This window comes from Seriola lalandi, unplaced genomic scaffold (genome assembly GCF_002814215.2).
Source record: "Seriola lalandi dorsalis isolate HSWRI2012SDOR001 ecotype SW California unplaced genomic scaffold, Sedor1 jcf7180002054915, whole genome shotgun sequence".
NCBI lineage: Eukaryota > Metazoa > Chordata > Actinopteri > Carangiformes > Carangidae > Seriola > Seriola lalandi.
Window position 1 is genome coordinate 316912 of NW_019525467.1, and position 19355 is coordinate 336266.

The 19355-nt window shown below is 42.0% G+C and overlaps 3 protein-coding genes across 4 annotated transcripts; all 3 read left to right on the forward strand.

The window, feature by feature from the left end:
* Window positions 1-861: 861 nt before the first annotated feature.
* LOC111673256 (actin, alpha cardiac muscle) lies at window positions 862-4270 on the forward strand. The gene is made up of 9 exons (XM_023430965.2): window positions 862-938; window positions 2025-2175; window positions 2291-2419; window positions 2612-2722; window positions 2816-2900; window positions 3208-3369; window positions 3462-3653; window positions 3750-3931; window positions 4025-4270. Exons 2-9 carry the CDS (start codon window positions 2047-2049, stop codon window positions 4166-4168), a joined length of 1134 nt encoding a protein of 377 aa, XP_023286733.1. The 5' UTR covers window positions 862-938; window positions 2025-2046; the 3' UTR covers window positions 4169-4270.
* A 752-nt stretch (window positions 4271-5022) lies between these two features.
* arhgap11a (Rho GTPase activating protein 11A) lies at window positions 5023-12509 on the forward strand. Of its 2 annotated transcripts, XM_023430978.2 has the most exons (12): window positions 5023-5719; window positions 6761-6828; window positions 6914-7010; window positions 7104-7360; window positions 7514-7677; window positions 7773-7913; window positions 8175-8249; window positions 8625-8798; window positions 8896-9025; window positions 9273-9381; window positions 10128-10242; window positions 10389-12509. In XM_023430978.2, exons 1-12 carry the CDS (start codon window positions 5591-5593, stop codon window positions 11885-11887), a joined length of 2958 nt encoding a protein of 985 aa, XP_023286746.1. In that variant the 5' UTR covers window positions 5023-5590; the 3' UTR covers window positions 11888-12509. The 2 variants fall into 2 exon arrangements, with proteins under 2 accessions (XP_023286746.1, XP_023286747.1); XM_023430979.2 differs by lacking the exon at window positions 8175-8249 and having other exon boundaries at window positions 5024-5719.
* Window positions 12510-14903: 2394 nt separating this feature from the next.
* Window positions 14904-16942, forward strand: grem1b (gremlin 1b). Its single transcript, XM_023430964.2, has 2 exons — window positions 14904-15128; window positions 15575-16942. Exon 2 carries the CDS (start codon window positions 15576-15578, stop codon window positions 16122-16124), a length of 549 nt encoding a protein of 182 aa, XP_023286732.1. The 5' UTR covers window positions 14904-15128; window position 15575; the 3' UTR covers window positions 16125-16942.
* The last annotated feature ends 2413 nt before the right edge of the window (window positions 16943-19355 follow it).

The following is a 19355-nucleotide window of genomic DNA, read 5'->3' on the forward strand; positions in this document are numbered from 1 at the left end:
GTGAACCTCAGTGGCTGCACATTAATGACTCTCCTGCTCACCATAACCCTACAAGGAGACAGCTCAGCCAATCAGCACGTAGTACTGACACCGACATAGCCACTCAGACAGCCAGATCAGACACAGAGCCCGGCTGGCGTTGCCATCAGCTGTTACACACGTTGAGGAGCCTCAGCTCACATACCAGCCGTGTGGTTCACAGACATATACTATGTTTTCATCTCCTTAACAAGACACCAGTGATGCTGCCCTGACTGGGTCATCATGGAGGTCCTTCTAGGTGCTTATGAGTGTAGTAAAAGGTATCACAAATGTGTCCCTTTAGGCATCAGAAGAACAGAAATGACAGTATTTTAAAACACTTACTGTATATTGACACTGTGTCTTGATTCTGACATATCATTTAAGGGCTGTAAAGAAATTAGACGGCAACACACGTGCAAACATCCATTGTTATAATGCAAGAAGTTACATATTTAGTAAAGCCCTTTAAAATTCAGAGTACTCTTTATTTTCCTGTCAGAAATGGTATTTATGTTAATGTTGCTTTATAAGGTTAAATTATACAACAGATAATCAGAATGAAGACAGATTCCTGTATAACCCCCCCCCTCCACACACACACACACACACACACACTCTTCCTTTTTTGTTGAGAGCTATCAACAATATTCCATCACATTATATTGTCAACTTTTTTGTCAATATTTCATTAAAACCATGTCAGCCAAGTGACTTCATTGTAGAGAGGTCTCGTCCATGTATGTAAAACATACATTCCTTTGGCTTGTTGATTTGTGCTGGCAGCTCTTATTTGGAGTTGTGTGAACCCCTGGCCCCGCCCCAGGTCCCTACAACCAGTCTGGGTCTTATTTAAGGGACTCTTCTCACCCTCAGGCTTTGTCCCAGTGGAAGCATCCGTCTAGCAGTGCACCTTGGTGAGTACATTTCACAACTTGCTTCACTGTGTTCATCTGTGTCATTTATGTGGATCAGTTTCCTGAAGTCTGTGAGACTGAGCTGATGATACTGGGATGAATGAATGGATGACGTAACTTCAGCAGACTAATGGTTTTCTCAGGTTGTGATTTCTAACTGAACTTGTGGAGTGGGCAATAGTTAAATCTGGAGTTACTAGTTCTGGTGGTTTGATTGCCATGAGTATGCTAAAATTAACACTGAAATTATTAGGTGATGTGATTTACTGTGACAGATATACTCCATGCTGTGTTAAGAGTCCGTGGGAAAGCATGGACACGTCTACATATAGCTCAGATGAATCAGAACAGTGCTCAAAAGCTGGGAAGAAGTTTGCCAAATTCACTTAAGCTCCAATGAATGAAGTTGCTGGGGCACACTGGCCACATAGTAAAACAAAAGTTGTCACAGTGTGCAGATGGACGGGTGCTGCCCTGGCTTTTTGACAACCTCTCTCAGACCTGAAATAGCAGAAGATGCATGTGTCAGTTGTTTCACCCCGTTAAGCACAGTGGGGGTGCTGAGCTTAAAATAGATCACAGGTCTCTCTGTTATGCCCCTTTTTGGTGCTACCTCAGCAGCTCTGAAAAGGCCCGGGAACAATCATGGCTGTGGAGATATGGTATCAGGAAATGTACAACAAGGTTGGGACCAAAATAGCATCCAAAGCCATGTCTAATTAGCTCTGTATAGATAGCACCCCTTGAGGTGGGTTGTGTTTGTGTTTGCAAGTGATAATACTGTAAGAACAGTTAGGAAATACTGCTGGCAGCCTGTGGATTACAGCTAATACATATAACAATCATATGAGTGACTGACTGATAATGTCACTAACTCTTCCAGATATAGCAGGTCTAGTCATATCGTCACATCATTAGCCACTCCAGTCTCCAGTGATAAAGTGTCTGTGACTGTTCAATTATAACAGGCCTTTGTGCTATGTATTCTATGTTGGGCAGTTTAGGCAGCTGTTCTTAACACCCAGCCTAAACCTTCTCTCCTTGTGTTTTCACCCCACCTCTCGCCTCCACCCCCTCAAATTTTAGACCATCCCAGTAAAGCCTAATCATGTGTGACGACGACGAGACTACCGCTCTTGTGTGCGACAACGGCTCTGGCTTGGTCAAGGCTGGATTTGCCGGTGATGACGCTCCCCGTGCTGTCTTCCCTTCCATTGTTGGAAGGCCCCGCCACCAGGTACGCTTAAATCTGTCCCCCGTCACAGCCCTCAAAATCCTATTTTGTGTGATGAGTAACAAAAATAAAAAGTAGATTCCTATATCTTATGCTCCTCTCATGCTTCCTCCTTCAGGGTGTGATGGTGGGTATGGGTCAGAAGGACAGCTATGTGGGTGATGAGGCCCAGAGCAAGAGGGGTATCCTGACTCTGAAGTACCCCATCGAGCATGGCATCATCACCAACTGGGATGATATGGAGAAGGTGTGTGTTGACAGTGAGATTCATTTACAACATTCATGGCAGCTAAGCTGTCACATTCTTGAGAATTCGCAGCCATCATCATAAAGGCTGCTTTATTTTTAGATTTGATGCTTTATTTAAAGACCTGCTTGTTGTTTACTCAGTCAGTCGAGAGTTGTTTCAGTCCCTGACATCAGCTGTTCTTTTTGCCAGATCTGGCACCACACCTTTTACAATGAGCTGCGTGTGGCCCCAGAGGAGCACCCCACCCTGCTCACTGAGGCCCCCCTGAACCCCAAAGCCAACAGGGAGAAGATGACCCAGGTACATTAAAAGTCACTACTCTCTGCTCTGTTTTCACATATAAGTTCTTGATTTAAGACAAACTTTTGACATTCTACTTGCTTTTTCTTGCAGATCATGTTTGAGACCTTCAACGTTCCCGCCATGTATGTGGCCATCCAGGCTGTGCTGTCCCTGTATGCCTCTGGTCGTACCACCGGTCAGTACACTGCAGCTTTTTTCACATGTACCCAATTAAGTCTAAAATTAGAGGAAATTGTATCTCTTGTAAGGGAGAAACTGTTCAGCACTGCCACTCTGAATGTGTTTGGATAGATTCCTGTCTCATTGTGAAGGGGAGGTGGTAATCCCTCTCCAGCAGGGTGTATGCCCAGTGATGTCAGCAGCATTTTATGGTTTATGATGTGAGGCATAGTTGAAGAGGGCGGAGTTGTGTGTAGCTGTCAATCTCCACCTTTGCAATCATGCATAGATAACTAACCATGCTCCCTGTCTGCTTGCTAAAGGTATTGTGCTGGACTCTGGTGATGGTGTGACCCATAATGTCCCCATCTATGAGGGTTATGCTCTGCCACACGCCATCATGCGTCTGGATCTGGCCGGTCGTGACCTGACCGACTACCTGATGAAGATCCTGACTGAGCGTGGCTACTCCTTTGTCACAACTGGTAGGTCTATGCCATCATGGTTATTTAGTTTAATGTGTATACGAGAAGTGTGCAAGTGTTGTTTCTCAATATGTGAACTTTCTACTCCTTAGCTGAGCGTGAGATTGTGCGTGACATCAAGGAGAAGCTGTGCTACGTGGCTCTTGACTTTGAGAATGAGATGGCCACCGCTGCCTCCTCTTCCTCCCTGGAAAAGAGCTATGAGCTGCCCGACGGTCAGGTCATCACCATTGGTAACGAGCGTTTCCGTTGCCCAGAGACCCTCTTCCAGCCTTCTTTCATTGGTGAGTCATTGGTTACATTTGATTTTTGATGGTTCTAAGAAATGCTGTATTTTGTGTTTGTGACAAAGCTCATCTGTTTTGCTTGTCCTCTGCCAGGTATGGAGTCTGCTGGTATCCATGAGACCGCCTACAACAGCATCATGAAGTGTGACATTGACATCCGTAAGGACCTGTATGCCAACAATGTGCTGTCTGGTGGTACCACCATGTACCCTGGTATTGCTGACCGTATGCAGAAGGAGATTACAGCCCTCGCCCCAAGCACCATGAAGATCAAGGTGAGAAAACTACATATATTGTTAGTCATTAGGTTAATTGACTAAGTGAATCAACACTAAGTAAAACTTAAATTATGTTTATTCCATGTCTAGATCATCGCTCCACCTGAGAGGAAGTACTCTGTCTGGATCGGTGGCTCCATCCTGGCTTCCCTGTCCACCTTCCAGCAGATGTGGATCAGCAAGCAGGAGTACGATGAGGCCGGCCCCTCCATTGTCCACAGGAAATGCTTCTAAACACACAACCAACCTCCTTTTGTCCATGCATTTGTACGTTGTTGTCTCCTGTATATATATGTGTATGTTCTATTGTAATAAAGATAAGCCCTTATGAGAGTATATCTCCTGTACTGTGTTTGTGACAAGGTGGGGTATTCAAGGTGCAGCTGAAAATAAATGAGTGACACTTCAGAAGCATGTACCAAGAAGGCGGTTTACTAAATTAAATATAAAACTTATATTTAGTTCATTTTGCAAACTAAGTTAGACAGCATGACTTTCTTAAAGCCAGAACAGAGGAACTTTGTGAAGCCACTCATCAGTGTTTTAGTTTGAATTTCTTGCACAATACACAGTTGCTTCACAGTATTTGGTGTTGCAGTACATTACTATAACTGATTTGGTGGTCTTAATATCTGTGAGGATTGGCCTGGACATCTTACATTTTTCAGTCCATTGCAGTCCTCTTATTCAGTTTTTTTCAGTTTAAGTAATCATATTGTTTTATTATTTAATATGAGAAAGTGTACACAGAGATAAACCTCATTTGCCTTAAGTGCACAAAAAGAGCGTGAGGGGAAATAATTAAGCTAATCAAACCTGGGCGTATGGCTGTTTCAATGCATATAACATGGTCGTGATACGTGCAGTACAGTTGCACAATTATGTATGTGTGCAGTTTGCATTTTAAAGGTGCGACTAAATCTAATTACATAGTGCACCGGCTGACAAAAAGGGTCCACTTTAGTATTCATCTGGCTCAAACGAAACCAACCCCGCCCAGAGAGGCTGCACTGGGCTATAAAACACACACCCTAGAGAATGTTATTCGGTTCCAGCCAATCAGAGCGTAGAGCGTAGGGAGCGCCGCTGTTTGAATGCTGTGCGGAAACAGACAGCCTCGCAACCGACTTGAAGAGTGAACCGCAGCGCAATGCAGTTAGCTAGCTAAAGGATTAATTTTGGCGTAATCAGTGTATTTTAACGTTTGGGGAGAGGTAAACAACTATTTTAAGTTGTGTGACACCGACACGCTGTTTTGTTTTTTTTTCTATTGAGGCTCGTTAATGAGCATATGTGACTTGCTAACCTAGCTGGCTAACGTTAGCTAGCTAACTGCATTGCAACCGAAGCATGAAGTGACCATAATGTAACTTTGGTGTAGTCTTTAGCATCTCCTTGAGACTTAGTAACTTTTTAGTACTTACTATCGAGGTTACAGTTGGTAAACTGTTGTGTAGATCAAGCGTCTTGTGCGCAGTTAAAATCCACGAGAGGATGAGTTAGCGTCAGCAGTCTGAAGAAAGAAAATAAGTTAAGAGAGGCTCGGGTCAGGACGGAGCTGATACAACTGCTAATGCCAGTTTACTAAAGTCCTGACAGAAGAGAGTGAACGGATTGTTGCAAAGTTAATTTGAAAGTACAAGATAGAGGTGTAAAATGAAAGTCATGGAGAGAAATGTCATGCGTTTAGTGGCTGTGCAGCACCTCCGCTCAGCGTACGGGATAAAGACAAAGAATTGGAACAAAAACAAAGCAGCCAGTTGTAAGTCGGTAGCCAGCAACTCGGTAAGTTTGAAGAGAACTAATTATCAATGTATAGTACGATTTACTTGCGTTTCATTTACAGTGACTTACAGTGAAACTTTGGATTTGATCATCTGTTATTGCTCAAATCAACAAGTGTATCAGCCTTGCACATACTATTGTTTAGTCTGTTGAATCAAATTAGCATATCACTGAAAGCAGGACCTCACTGATGAGACCCATTTGTTCACATGCTGTTGTCACCCATGTCAGTCACTGCAGACGCTTTGTTTGGCTGTTCCCGGGATTATTCACACCATAAATTTCTTTACCAGCAATAGAAAGCCAATTCCAACAAACCACAAAAAAGGCAATGTTTTCCCCTAAATCTTTATGGCACATTGTTGTGATCTTTTTGAACATTTAGGAAACACAATCATGTGGTTTAGACAGCACAGTTAAACCTCTACAGGTTATTTTATACCGAATTTACAGGCAGTTAATTAAAAGAATTACCACTGAATGCCCCGTTTCTTCTTATGTCCTGTATTTGTAATTGACCCACAGGAGTCACAAGGTTTGTTGCAAGAGACTTAGAGACCTTTCAATTGAGCATTCAGTTTCTGCAACCTCAACTTCCGGGGGGGGGCGGGGGGGGCGGGCAGCCTCAAACTTGACCTCGATTTGTGTGAAGAAATCAAGAACCTAAATGAAGTAATTCTGCTACACTGAAAAATACTGGGCATATTCAGATCATTGAGGTCAAAAGGCAACATAAAGTAGCTGATGCAGCTTTTATCGCTGTTCTCTTAAACATTAATGTTTGGCAGCCAGCCATCGCACAGAGTGATCAGAAATAGTAGAAACTTAAGCAGAGAAATCCCTGTCATGTTTTTAAGTATTTTAATCGAAGTGGTTTGGGGGAAAAAACAAACGGTGCTTCCAAGATTTTTGACAAAGATGAATATATAATATGTGTGATGCTGCTGATTGCTGGTGTTATTAATCAATAGCTTACTCATACAGACCATTTATTGAGCATAATTTATGTCTTATATTTTATTGTTTGATTGTTCCCCCTAGACAAAGGTTTTTGGGATATCCCTGGAGAGCTTACCATACTATAATATGGAATGTGGGAGCGTGCCAAGGCAAGTGGCCATACCTATTCACGTGTACTTGATTTCTTTGTTCCTATTTTCTACAATTTATACTGACATTTCTCTGCATTCCTAGCTTTCTGGTTGACGCATGTATGAAGCTGCTGGCACATGTCGACACAGAGGGCCTGTTCAGAAAATCAGGCTCTGTCATTCGCCTGAAAGCACTCAGGGTGAGTGATGGCTGAAGCTGACCTTGCTCTAATTGAGGGACCATGACCCTGGGAACCGTCTTAATACAACAGAGATGTGTTCTGTCTGTCCAGGCGAAACTGGATGCCGGTGAGGAGTGCCTGTCCACTGCACTTCCTTGCGATGTTGCCGGTCTGGTGAAGCAGTTCTTCAGGGAGCTGCCGGAGCCTGTGCTACCCACAGAGCTGCAGGAGGCCTTCCTCAAGGCCCAGCAGCTCCCCACTGAGGAGGAGAGGATTTCTGCCACCATGCTGCTGTCCTGTGTGCTGCCTGATAGAAACCTTTGTGTTCTGCGTCACTTTTTCGACTTCCTCCATAACGTGTCTAAGAGGTACCATAAATACCTTTAGTTTAATCACTTTATTTACATTGAACATATTTTTGTTTGGATTATGCCATTTTAGATGAATTATCGGTTTATATACAAGTTTTGTTTTCATATTTAGATAACTGTGTTTTCTCTTTTTTCCTTGCTTAATCACAGGAGTGCAGAGAATAAGATGGATAGCAGTAACTTGTCTTTAATATTGGCTCCCAACCTCCTTCACTCTGGAGATGGCACAGAGAAGATGAATGCCAACACTGAGAAGCGCCTCAAGCTTCAGGCAGCTATAGTACACTGCTTCATAGAGAATGCCCACAACTTTGGTACGACTTGAAGCATATCACCTCCGCTTTCTCTGTGTCGGTCTACACTGTTGCTTTAAAGAACTAAAATGTATGTTTTTTTTTTTTTGTGACAGGTGTGTTACCACAGTTCCTTCTAGCGAAGGTTCCAGCCATGTTGGGATGTGAGGCAGGGGTTCTGTCCCCTACTCACGATGAACTTGAGGAGCTGGACTTTAACTCAGGGATGAAAAGGAGACACAGGCGCAGCTTCGGAGGTAAGACTACATCATCAGAGATTTAATTTCCAACTGAAAGTTAAAATATGCAACTTCCTTCCATGAGAGGGTCCTGCCTCTCTCATCTCAGCTGACCAGTTTTACTTTACGTCCAGTTAAAAGCCACAACCTAACTCAAAACAGTCTTTTACCTATAGAGGCAGCAGTTGTCTTTCTGAGCCCTGTATTGTAGAAGCTTATTTTGAAGCAGCTTTAGATAGCCAATATTGTTTAAATAATTTGGTTTGTCTCACATTTCAGATATGGTCAATGGTGCTCTGAATAAGATAAAAACTAATAGAACACCCACACATGCCACCCAGTCAGACAGTCTTGGTATGTACTGTGGTCAGATGAGATAACTATGTTGCTTGTCATGTGGCATGATGATTGCTATACACCTGCACTGTCCTTTAAAACAGTAAGCTTCATGTTCTTCAAACAAAGCAAACTCTTTATCAAAGCTTCTAAGATGCATAAATTGACATTGATTAGCAGCTGCTTAGATAACGAATACGTGTCATTTAAATAATGTGAATTCATGCTCGTCTTCATTGGCTTTTGTCGTCTTTGCCTGTCTGTCAGTCATTTGCATGAATCTGCTAATTGCTTCCAGTGCTTTGGCTTAGAATCATCTCTGGAATGTTTTCAAATATAAAAGAACAAATCCAACATGCTCAAAGACATTAATTCTTTTGTGATTTTTGCCAGTCTTTTCTTCCGCAACGCCTGTGATTGCAACGCCGACATCCAAGCGAAAGCTTCCTTTGGAATCTGGTCACTCTTTTGGATTCTCAAACAAGAAACGTAGATCTGTCAAAAAACATCTTGGAATAGATTTACTTCCCAATTCATTGTTCAGCGGAGTCTCCACTCCTGGATCAGGTAGTGATGAAGGTTTGATCAAATAGGCATGGACTACTCTGCTATCTCCAAAGCTTGTGCTTAACTTTGCATGTTTTTCCCCCTTCATATATTCTAGCTTACAGTGCCTCAGGGGTCTTGGACTCTTCCCAAAATGCCCTGTCCTCAGCAGGGAGGTCCAGAAGGCAGCCAGCTACCTCTGCAAGGAGGAAGAGTCGACGACTTAGTAACAGACATGCTGTCAACAGGTACACACTTTCTTTGTCTTCGAATTATCATTCCAAATTCAGTTATGTTGTTTGTCTCGCTGGGAATTTTGACATTATTGATGCCTTAAAATGCATTGTGCTACACAGCCATGTATTTTCCACTGGTCCTGCATTTGTGTTTAAAAGATGAATTTAAAGAGAGATAGGAGTATGTAAAATATTAACATAAAAGCTATTGGGTATTCTTGACTCATCTTAACAATATTTGAATTCATATTCTTTTCAGAGTTGAATCTGGAAAAGCTGGCTGCTTTTCTCCCAAAGTCGGCAAAAAAGAAGCACCACGCAAGTCTCTCCGCTTGCGCTTTAGCCTGGGGAAGAGCAGCAAAGACGCTGTAAGTGTGGTTGCCTGATAGACTTCACATTCCACTTCTCTGGTTCACAGATAAACAGTGAAAGATGGTGTTAATCAAGTGCATTCTGGCACTTTCTGCAATTAATTGTATTAAAATTAAATAACATGTTTGCACTCGGGGTGTGATGTTGAGGTAAACTGGTGCACAGTAGCACTTTCTTATTGTGTAACATTCTACGTTTACTTTTTTAGTAGCTAACACGTTTAACTAACGTTTGCAGGGTTTAAAACAAATCTGTTTTTTTTTTCAGAACCTTTACATTTGTAATACTCGAAAATAAATTGTGTTCATACTTGGTATGGTACAAAGTCATAGGATATTTCCTGTGCCTGATTTTCCGTGATTTAATATGTTAAGCGCTCAGGTGAATGAATGTTACTATATACTATAAAGTATACACAGAGACAATATTGTTGCCTGTTTTGGGTTCATTGGGTGAACTGCTAAAGGTTTAAGGTGCATGACTTTCTAATGCTCTAGAGTTATATGTATATTCTTGACTTAATAAAAAGTTGTTGACCAACAAATCCAATATCTTGTTTCTTCTGAGTGATTTTTATCATCCTCTGAAGAACTAACCACAAAAGTCATGGCATTAACATATTAATGGTTGCATTTTGGGTAACATCTGCAGGGTCCTTTTTTAACAAAAATAATAATCTAAATCTTAACCCTCCTTGAAGTTTCTTTCATCTTTCATTTCTCATTCCATGGTGGTGATAAAGGGATCTGAGTCCATTGGCTGGCGACTTGCCACTCAAGAGAGCACCACCAGTTTCCGTTTCACCAAAGAGACAGAGTTCAGTCCATCAGTTCTCCCTAGAAAAACTGAAGGCAAGAGTAAGTATCCACTTGTCCACCAATCAAATTATTCCTAATTGATACAATTTTTCATTTCATTGTAACATTATATGGTACATAAAAAAAGAAGGTATAATGTAGTCTTTGAGTTCAAATATTTGCTAATATCCCTCTTCCTTTCATAGGCACCAAGCACATCAGTAAGTCTGAGGACAACCTGCTGACACCCCAATGTGACCCAAGTGCTCACCGGACCTCATGGAGTGGGGAAACCCCTGTAGGAGCCCAGGCTTTCAGCGGAGGGTCTTTCACAGATACGCCCATGAACATGTGCCTAAAGAACAACTACATGTCTGAGCCAGCTATTGTCATACCCAAGTCCCCAGCTGTGACCAGGCTTCCCAAGAAGCTGTGTTGTGCCTCCAGCGCCGAGAGCCTCGAGAGCGAGAGCTCCATCATTGAACCTCGGAGCCAAACCGGTCGCACCCTGCTGAAAATCAAGAAGGCCTTCACAGAGTCAGGCAGCGACCTCCGGGGTGTCGTACAAGACTCCTTTACTGAGGTGAATAAAACAAACCCGTCAGATAGCAGCCTAGTCCTTCCACCAGGGACTCCCACAGTCAAAGTTCTGTCTGTGGACACTGAAGCCTCCAGGTTCCCAACTCAGCAGAGCTTTCTGACTAGTGAACAGAACATTACCTTTGGCCAGATTGAAATTGCTGCTTTGTCTCCTTTGCATATTGATAGTGTAATATTTGAATCTGGTGCATACTGTTGTCCAGCAGTAAAGGCTGATAAAAGTTCTCTTAGTGCAGTTCCTATCAGTAGCCTTAATAGCTCCACGGTGGGAGACAATGAAAGTGAGGCAGAGCAGGTGAACTGCAGCAGGTTGATTGATGCGCTGGACATCCAGAGTCCAGCTCACTTTAAACTGGGTGTCACCTCTGGGCTACAGTCCACTCCATACAGGGTGGGCCTTGAACTCGGGCACGATCTTGCTACACCTCCTAGACTTGGTACTGAAGTCAGCATGGTACACGTAAAAGAAGAATTTTCCCCGGAAATTGCTACCAAAGCCCAAAACCAACAACCGCTGTCACCACGCAGCCAGGAGACCGAAAAGTACCGTGTGGCAGACCACATTCAACACTTCAACAAGCTCACCCTTCATTCTCCCAGAGGCTCCAAGGCCAAACAAATCATGTCACCTCTCAAGTTCCAGCGCACCCCTGTGCGTCAGACTGTCCGCAGGATGAACTCTCTTCTGGAAGAGGGCAGGAGACCCACTAGAACTGCCAAACTCACCGACAGCCCGAGCGCTCAAGTGTTGAAGGCGGTGAGTCTGGAGAGCGGCCTCTCCCCTCACCCGCAGCTTCAGCCTCACCAGGGAGAGCCGCAACTGGGACGGGCCAACAGCATGTGCCCCATAAAGAAACCACCTCCAGTCCCACCCAGAAAGCCAAGCATCTTGGCCCGTAAACCCAAGCCCTGTGCTTTAGGCGACGTGACCAACAAGGTCCAACCAAAGACCAAAGTGGACTCTAGTGTCCCTGATCCATCAGGAGCTCAGAAGCCTCTTGTGCAGCAGGTCGCAGAGAAAGACATGAACCATTACAGAGGTTCACCCAGGAACCCTCTCAACCAAGCACGACTGATGTCTGCCACCAAGCCTGTAGATTTATAGTTCATATTCTTTTTGCCTTTTCTGTTTCCTCTTACTATGCAGAGCTCTGTCTGGTAAAAGTACATGACATTAAACATACTGATTTGTTATATCCATATTTTCAGGGTTTTAATTTATTTTTAATTACAGTAGGTGCTGTTTGTGTTTTGTTAGGGCCTTATTGGGAGATGTCCAAATGCCTTATTGTTTTACTCTAGTAAAACAAGTTTAGAAACTAAATATTGACACATATCAGCCTACAAGATTATGTTAAGTAGTGTTTAGACTATAGTGTTCAGGCCAAATTATGTGACGTGATTGATGGTATGACTGGAAATATTTTGATCAAGTCTTAAGCTTTTATTTATGCGTTTTTATATCTAATCCTTAGTTAGATCTTTACTGTTCACTGAAGTTGAAGCTGTGTCTTTTATTACAGAATATTGTCTTACTATTTTTGTCATGAGCAGAGAGAAGAAAATGTGCACCTTTTTTGTTGGATTTTAAAAAAAGAAAAGCCAAGCAGTATTGATCAAATCATCTGTCTATTGCAGTCCATTGATTTCAAAAACATCAAACAGTAAAATGCTTTGCAATGTGAACTGCTCCAGACCAATAAAATCAAACAACTTATGTAACCTTCTGTTTGGTCCAGTTCTTCTTTTTTTGGAGAAATTATTGACATTTCTGGGAGCCACAAGGGGGCGTCCTACAATTACTTCTCAGACCAGATCAGACTGACATGTTCAGTGAAACGCAGTAGTCTTACTGTAACAGGGCCCGGGGTTTATTTGTTTCAAAACTGAATGTGAAATGACAGTAGACAGTATCTGGATGTGTACTTAATGTGCACTTAAATATTTTGGTTTTTTTTTTTTTTGTCAGCATTTCTTTGAACAGAGTTGGTTTTTGTACGTTTGAAAAGATTTAATTTGCATTACTGGAGATTCCTCCATAAAATACACGTTTCTTTCAATGTGGTAATCTGGACTAGCAGTGGAAAATAAACTCCCAGCTACTAGTAAAAAAGGATCAATACACTATGTCAACCATCTGAAAACTTCTGTTGACATGAAAGAAGCCTTGGCATTTTTTTTTTCTTCCTGTAAAGAATCTGAAGAGTTTCCAGTGATGGGGGTGAAGGTCAAAATCATCCCTTGAGATTTATTCTCCACAGCCAATTGGGAGGCTCGCATGCTCTTCATGTGTAGTAGTGGTCAAGACTGAACCTTCCCTTGTTACTGCAGCTCCGTAACATCACTGCACCGACAGTAGCGCACTGTCTGTTTGCTTTGGCTTGACTTGAAAGTTATTGCAGTGTGAAACATATATATAAATATATTCTTGAAGTAGAACGGTTTATGGTGAGAAAAGATGATGCAGCGTTCGTTCACCACGTTTTTACTTTTCTGAATCAGCATAAAATATATATGAAATATTTATCAGGAGAATCCAGGGACGGACCATGTTTAAATTAAAGTGCGGGACATTTGATGTTTGGAGTAAATATTCTCCTACTCCTGGGCCGACGGCATTATGGGTACTGTGGTTTTACTTGCCATAATGTCATAAGTTTTTCACTTATCTTGCTATGGTTGAATATTTTAAGTTTCTTTTTCTTAAATGGCCTTTATAAAGTGTAACTGATGGCTTTACATTAATTATAATGACACATTTAATAATGTTTTATACAATCCGTCAAAAGCCATTAAACCACAGATTTTTTTTAGTTGCCAGGTTGTGAAAAAACTCTTTAGCTGTTGTCCATTGTACTTCAGCAGGACACTTGCTTCTCCTTTTTCATAGTTATTCAGTTTATAAAACAGAGACTCTGATTGAACATTAACCCTCCGGGAAAACCTGCAGAATATCTGGGCCAGAATCAGTGTGTCAACAGTATATTTATAACATTATAGACTTATTGTGTCTTCGCAGAAAATGCAAGTATTTATTAGCAGATTACCCACATTCCCAACTGTTCTAACTAATTATTACCAAACAGAAAGGCTAAGCATGATCTAAAGGGATTTATTCACAACGTGGCAACCCCAAAATGTTATTCTTATTAATGGCCTCAAACCAGTTTATAAAGAATTGGCAAAAGCCTAATAATAAACAAATAATATTAGTTACAATTTATAGTGCTTTATGAAAAAGTATTAGTATAGTATATTTTTTACTTTAATTAATTTGACCAAAGAGCCATTCTGATTCAAAGACTGAGATCAAGGGGAACTCATTTGCATGGAAGCCTAATTACTTCAGAAGTTTGAGAATGCGTAAACGTACAAGGGGAGCGTGCACACTATTTTAAAAGCTATGGCTTTCTAATGGAGCAAGGGATACTGTATGTAGGCTACACCATACTGCGTTGATGAAATCCCCAATCCTGTGTTTGTAAGCAATGTCCCCTTTTCATTTATTATGTCAATAAGAGTCTATTTTTGTGGAGCCTGTCTGTGCTTCATTAAGGCCTTGTAGTTTAAAACGACGACTCCATGAAGGGAGATGAAGAGAAATCAGCTGTGATTCATTATTTTAAATAAAGCTTTGTGAATAACAGCCAGTGACCGATGGCTCAGTAATGTCTCTGTTTATAATGAGTTTACTCTGACTATACATGCTTGTCTGTGCTGAGGATTCACAGGTGTGCTGTGACGTGATCGTCACCTTTTCTGACTGGCTTCAGTCTCAGATCGCTCCTCTGCCCATGTTTTTGCTTGACGCCCCATTTCAGTTTTAAAATGTTTGACACATCGCACAGAATTAACACCACGCTCCATGTGATCAAAAAAATAAAAATCAACTGTTTTACTTTTTCCATGTGCGCATAAACTTCAGGCCTGTCCGCTCTCAGCTCGCCCCCTCCTCCTCCTCCTCCCCTCAGCCCCCTCCTTCTCCTCCCCCTCCCCTCCTGCCTGCCCTCGCTGTTCCTCGCTTGTCTGTTTCCTTGAAGCGGGTTCAGAGAAGTGTTGAGGGGGCGGATAGTTTTGATTTTCTCTACATCGTGCTTAGCCAATAATGTAGAGGGAACTGTTGTGCACATCTCAGCTGGCAGACATTTAAAAGGGAGACAGTCCGGCGCTGGAGCAATTTGTATTAAACCCCCCTGGCCCCTGTCTATGGAGCGGTTAGTCTCCCACCCATCCACAGTCCCACCAGTGTACAGTCGACTGCAGTAGGTGCCGATCACCTCGGAAGGTGCCTTTAGAGGACTGACAGGATCAGATCATTGCGCTTGTTGCAGCGGAGGCTCGAACAGGTGAGTGGATTTCTGATTGTAACATCCAAGCTGCTCTCTTTTTAAACTTTATTTAGGTTTATTGATTATGGAAATTACAAGACCGTCTTCTTATTATCCACTGGTGTACATGTGTGGATGGTTTATTAAACATATGAGGGAGCTTTTGCTTTGGCTAAATATAGTAGCATTCTTTTGCGTAATGCACAACGTGTATGTGAGCATACATGTAATTGTATATTTATATTTCTCACTCAGATATTTAGACTGAGGTAATTGAGCTATTTGGTGGTTTTGGTTTTGCACTTCAGCTTCGTTTTGCATGTGGTTTTAAAAAAAAAAAGAAAGGGAGAAAGAAAAGAGCTCTCTGTGCGTTTTTACGCAGCGTAAAAGCTTTGACAGCTGTGCATAACCCGTCCAGAGTTGAAACGGTGTAGGTGATGAATTATTTTCTTCTTCTCCCTAAGGATGGCCAACTCGACGCGTATCTTTTGCAGTATGGTTTTCATCATTGGGTTGCTATCCTCTCCCGTGGATTCAAAAAGAAATCGAGGTTCACAAGGCGCCATTCCTCATCCTGACAAAAGCAACCCAAACGAATCGGAGCAGCAACCGCAGCCTCCGCAGGCGGGCTCTGGGTCCCGACAGAGGCAGGGCTCATCCTCACCGGCCGACGAGGTGCTGGAGTCCAGCCAGGAAGCTTTACATGTGACGGAGCGCCAATATTTGAAACGGGACTGGTGCAAGACTCAGCCGCTCAAACAGACCATCCACGAGGAGGGCTGCGTCAGCCGCACCATCATCAACCGCTTCTGCTACGGACAGTGTAACTCCTTCTACATCCCCAGGCACATCCGCAGGGAGGAAGGTGCCTTCCAGTCCTGTTCGTTTTGCAAGCCGAAGCGTTTTACCACCATGACCTTTACTTTGAACTGTCCGGACCAGCAGCCGCCCACCAAGAAGAAACGCATCCAGCGCGTCAAACAGTGCCGCTGTATATCCATAGACCTGGACTGAAAACACACAGAAATGTGTTGCGTGTGTGCTTTTCATACTCCTACTCTTTGCGGGCAGGACTGTTGGTCTGAAAAAAAAAGAGAGAGGCTGTCACACAGCCGAGAGCACGTGCCTGTCTCCATCTGGGGATATGCTCCACATATACGATGACTTTAAGGCTGCCTTCGTGTACTATGATTCTCTTCTTGCACAACGTGTGAAAAAATATGGACATGCAACTCATAAACCCATGTTGAACTGCAATGAACATTTTACTCCTCACCAGTTTGCCAAGTTTGAAAACAAGCATCACTGCACGGGAACGCTGACTTGGAATGGGCACGTTTTACGCACGGCTTCCTTCACCCCAATGGGACTGCATAACCCCGGTTTATTTAACAAGTCACTGTTCCAAACCTTCATTGAGACAGGAACGCGTTCCGGTCCAATTTTGTATTTTTTTTTCAGTGATTATATATATATGTTTGTCAAACTGGATGTTTCCACTGTGTGGAATGTGATGGATGAGTGGCGATATTTGTAAATGGAAAATGTGATTTTAGTTCGATATTCCAAGAATCCTTGGGTTAGCCTGACTGATTTCTGTGAATTTCGAAGTCCATCAGTAAAGATTTCTTTTTTTATTTGTAAGTTGGATGCCTACTCAAACGTAGAGACCGTAGGCTTCTTTGTTAGTTAAAACGGACAATGTACAGTGATGGTTTATACACTATAGAGATTAAATAGTTGTAAAATGTAAAGCCATCGTTGATGTAACCGGTTTGTTTATTCCTTTGATTAAATTATCCATGGAAACATAAAATAAAGGGATGCTGGAATACTGTGCATATTATTTAAAACTTTACAGCTGTTAAACAAAATGGGAACTTCTCCCTGATCTCCTGCTGCGTGGAGCCAGCATCTTTCTTTCTTTCACACTCACAACTTGGAGTAAATTTCATCGTAAAAATAATCGTTTTGTTTATGAGAAAAGATGTAGTTACAAGCTCCAATTATCCACTGAAATCATATAATTTAACGTCATCAGAGTGTATTTTTATCGGAGAGCTGGAAAAGGGGGGAATACGCAGTTTCAAGTGCAAATGATGAAGGATTTTCTGCCTAAACCTGAGCAATCCAACGTTTAAAATATGGGTATCAAATGTTGGATTTTTTTTTAACAAAAAAAAAAAGCATTAGGTTAATCTTCAGCCATCCATACTGAGTATTACTCAGTAACATACTGTATGTTCTAAACCACATTCTGTGATTATTTTGGCGTTTGAATGGCATTGAATTTGGCAAAGAGCAAATAGGCTAAAACATTGTAATATTGTCCATCTCATTTAATTTAACATCTCTAAAATCTTCTCTTAAAATAAACCTCTAATGGCATAATACATTCCTTATGTTAACAAAGCTAATGACTTTGTTTCAAGAGTTTTCCAGGAACAAGTTCTAATGTCTAGAATTGAGGATTGATTGAGTGATTTAATTGTGAGTCATAGTTTATTGAACAGCCTGGCTGACTTTTGAATCATTAAATCCTCTTTGGTGACTCAAGTTTCCTCCATAAATATCACATTTTCTTGGTGCAGGCCTAATGGAAGCATTGACAGCAGGACATTTAAGAGAAATTGGTTTAACACATCATGTGTGCCTGAGCAAGTCCTTCCTCCAAAATGAGTGCGCTTTATTGGGCATCCAGTTGTTTATTCTTGAAATTTAAAACAATTCCATAAAATTACAGAGCACCTATATGAGAGCTACTGAAGGTTACACGAACCGACATACATACAGTAGAGGCTACAACAATTCCTTGGTCAGTATCAGCTTTTTTTTTGTTTTGTTTTTTTGTTTTTCAAATCCTCTGAAGTAGAACGTAGCAGTTTAAAGTTATGAAATATCTTGGATTTTATACAAAATAAATGGCACACATGAAAGACTTTGGAGGGTAAAAAAAAAGGAATTTAAGGTGCAGTTTGATGGATACTCTGATAATGGAAGTTTGTCTGAGGTATAGCAACTCACATGGCTTCAGGTGATATGCTTAAATATATTACCCTCATCTCTCACATGGGCACAACATACAAATAATAGCCACGTGAAAATATATCTTTCATCTGACCGACGCATCAGGCAGCTTCCCAGTCAACTCTATTACAACTCATAAAAATACAGCCTCAAAAAGGGAAGAAAGCCGATGTTCTTTTGGCATAAAATAAACCTCTTCTTACATAAATATACTTTTCTTGAATGACACAGGAGTGTGGGTACAGCTTACAATTGTGAAAATAAAACATTGAGCAATAAATTTCTGCATTCTTAAAAATAAAAAAAACCTTAATAGGATTTCATCATGAAGCAATACAACTCATCAATCTTTTTTTTCTTTTTCTTTTTTTTTTTTTAACAAGGAAGCCATACCCTTGCATAGGAAAAGAGGTGCAAAAAAGTGCAAGACATCCGAATAAAATGCACACACTTAGCATAACATAGGAGTGTGGCTGATAGCTACTACAGCTACTGCAAGCAGGAAAGTGCTTCAACCTGTGCTGGACACACTGTGACGTGCAGCACTCAGTGAGGGAGATGAACAACTCTGCATTAAGTACATTTTAGTTCTCAGGTGAGTGGGTGCATGGCCAAAACCTTTCGTGTTCATCTAATGTTTTTAAGTAAGTGTGTGTGTGTGTGTGTGTGTGATGGGTCCGAGGCTTGGGGCCAGACTCGCTGCCAGGCCTTGCTCTTCTCTGGCCGTCACCCAGGGGAGGTCAGGCTGGCGCAGTGAAAAACACACACAATACAGTGAAATCTCCGCGTTTATACACAACACGTCTTCATCTGCACTCGAAGCTCAGCGCGGATCATTCATCATACTCCCCGAAGCTGCACGGTCCCTGCCGATTCTACGACATGACATATTTACAAGACTTTTAATGAGCCATGGTGAATGAACAGCTCTTCGCTACAGCAGAAGACACTGGGAGCTGCTTCCTTACATTTTCCTCAAAGTAGAAATCGCCGGGAACAGCGACAACATCTTCACACTTTTGAATACGTTGGAGCACTTTAAATACGTCCGCTGTGTCAGACAACATCTACAAGAATAGATTCTCAGCTCTTGTAGATCCAGAAGGAATCTCATGGATTTGTCAGCTGGCACTGTTGGGAATTCCGCTGACCCGTAGAGACCTTTCACAAGCCGGGCACTCAGAGGTCACGCCACGCTGGATGAACGAGGTCAACCTT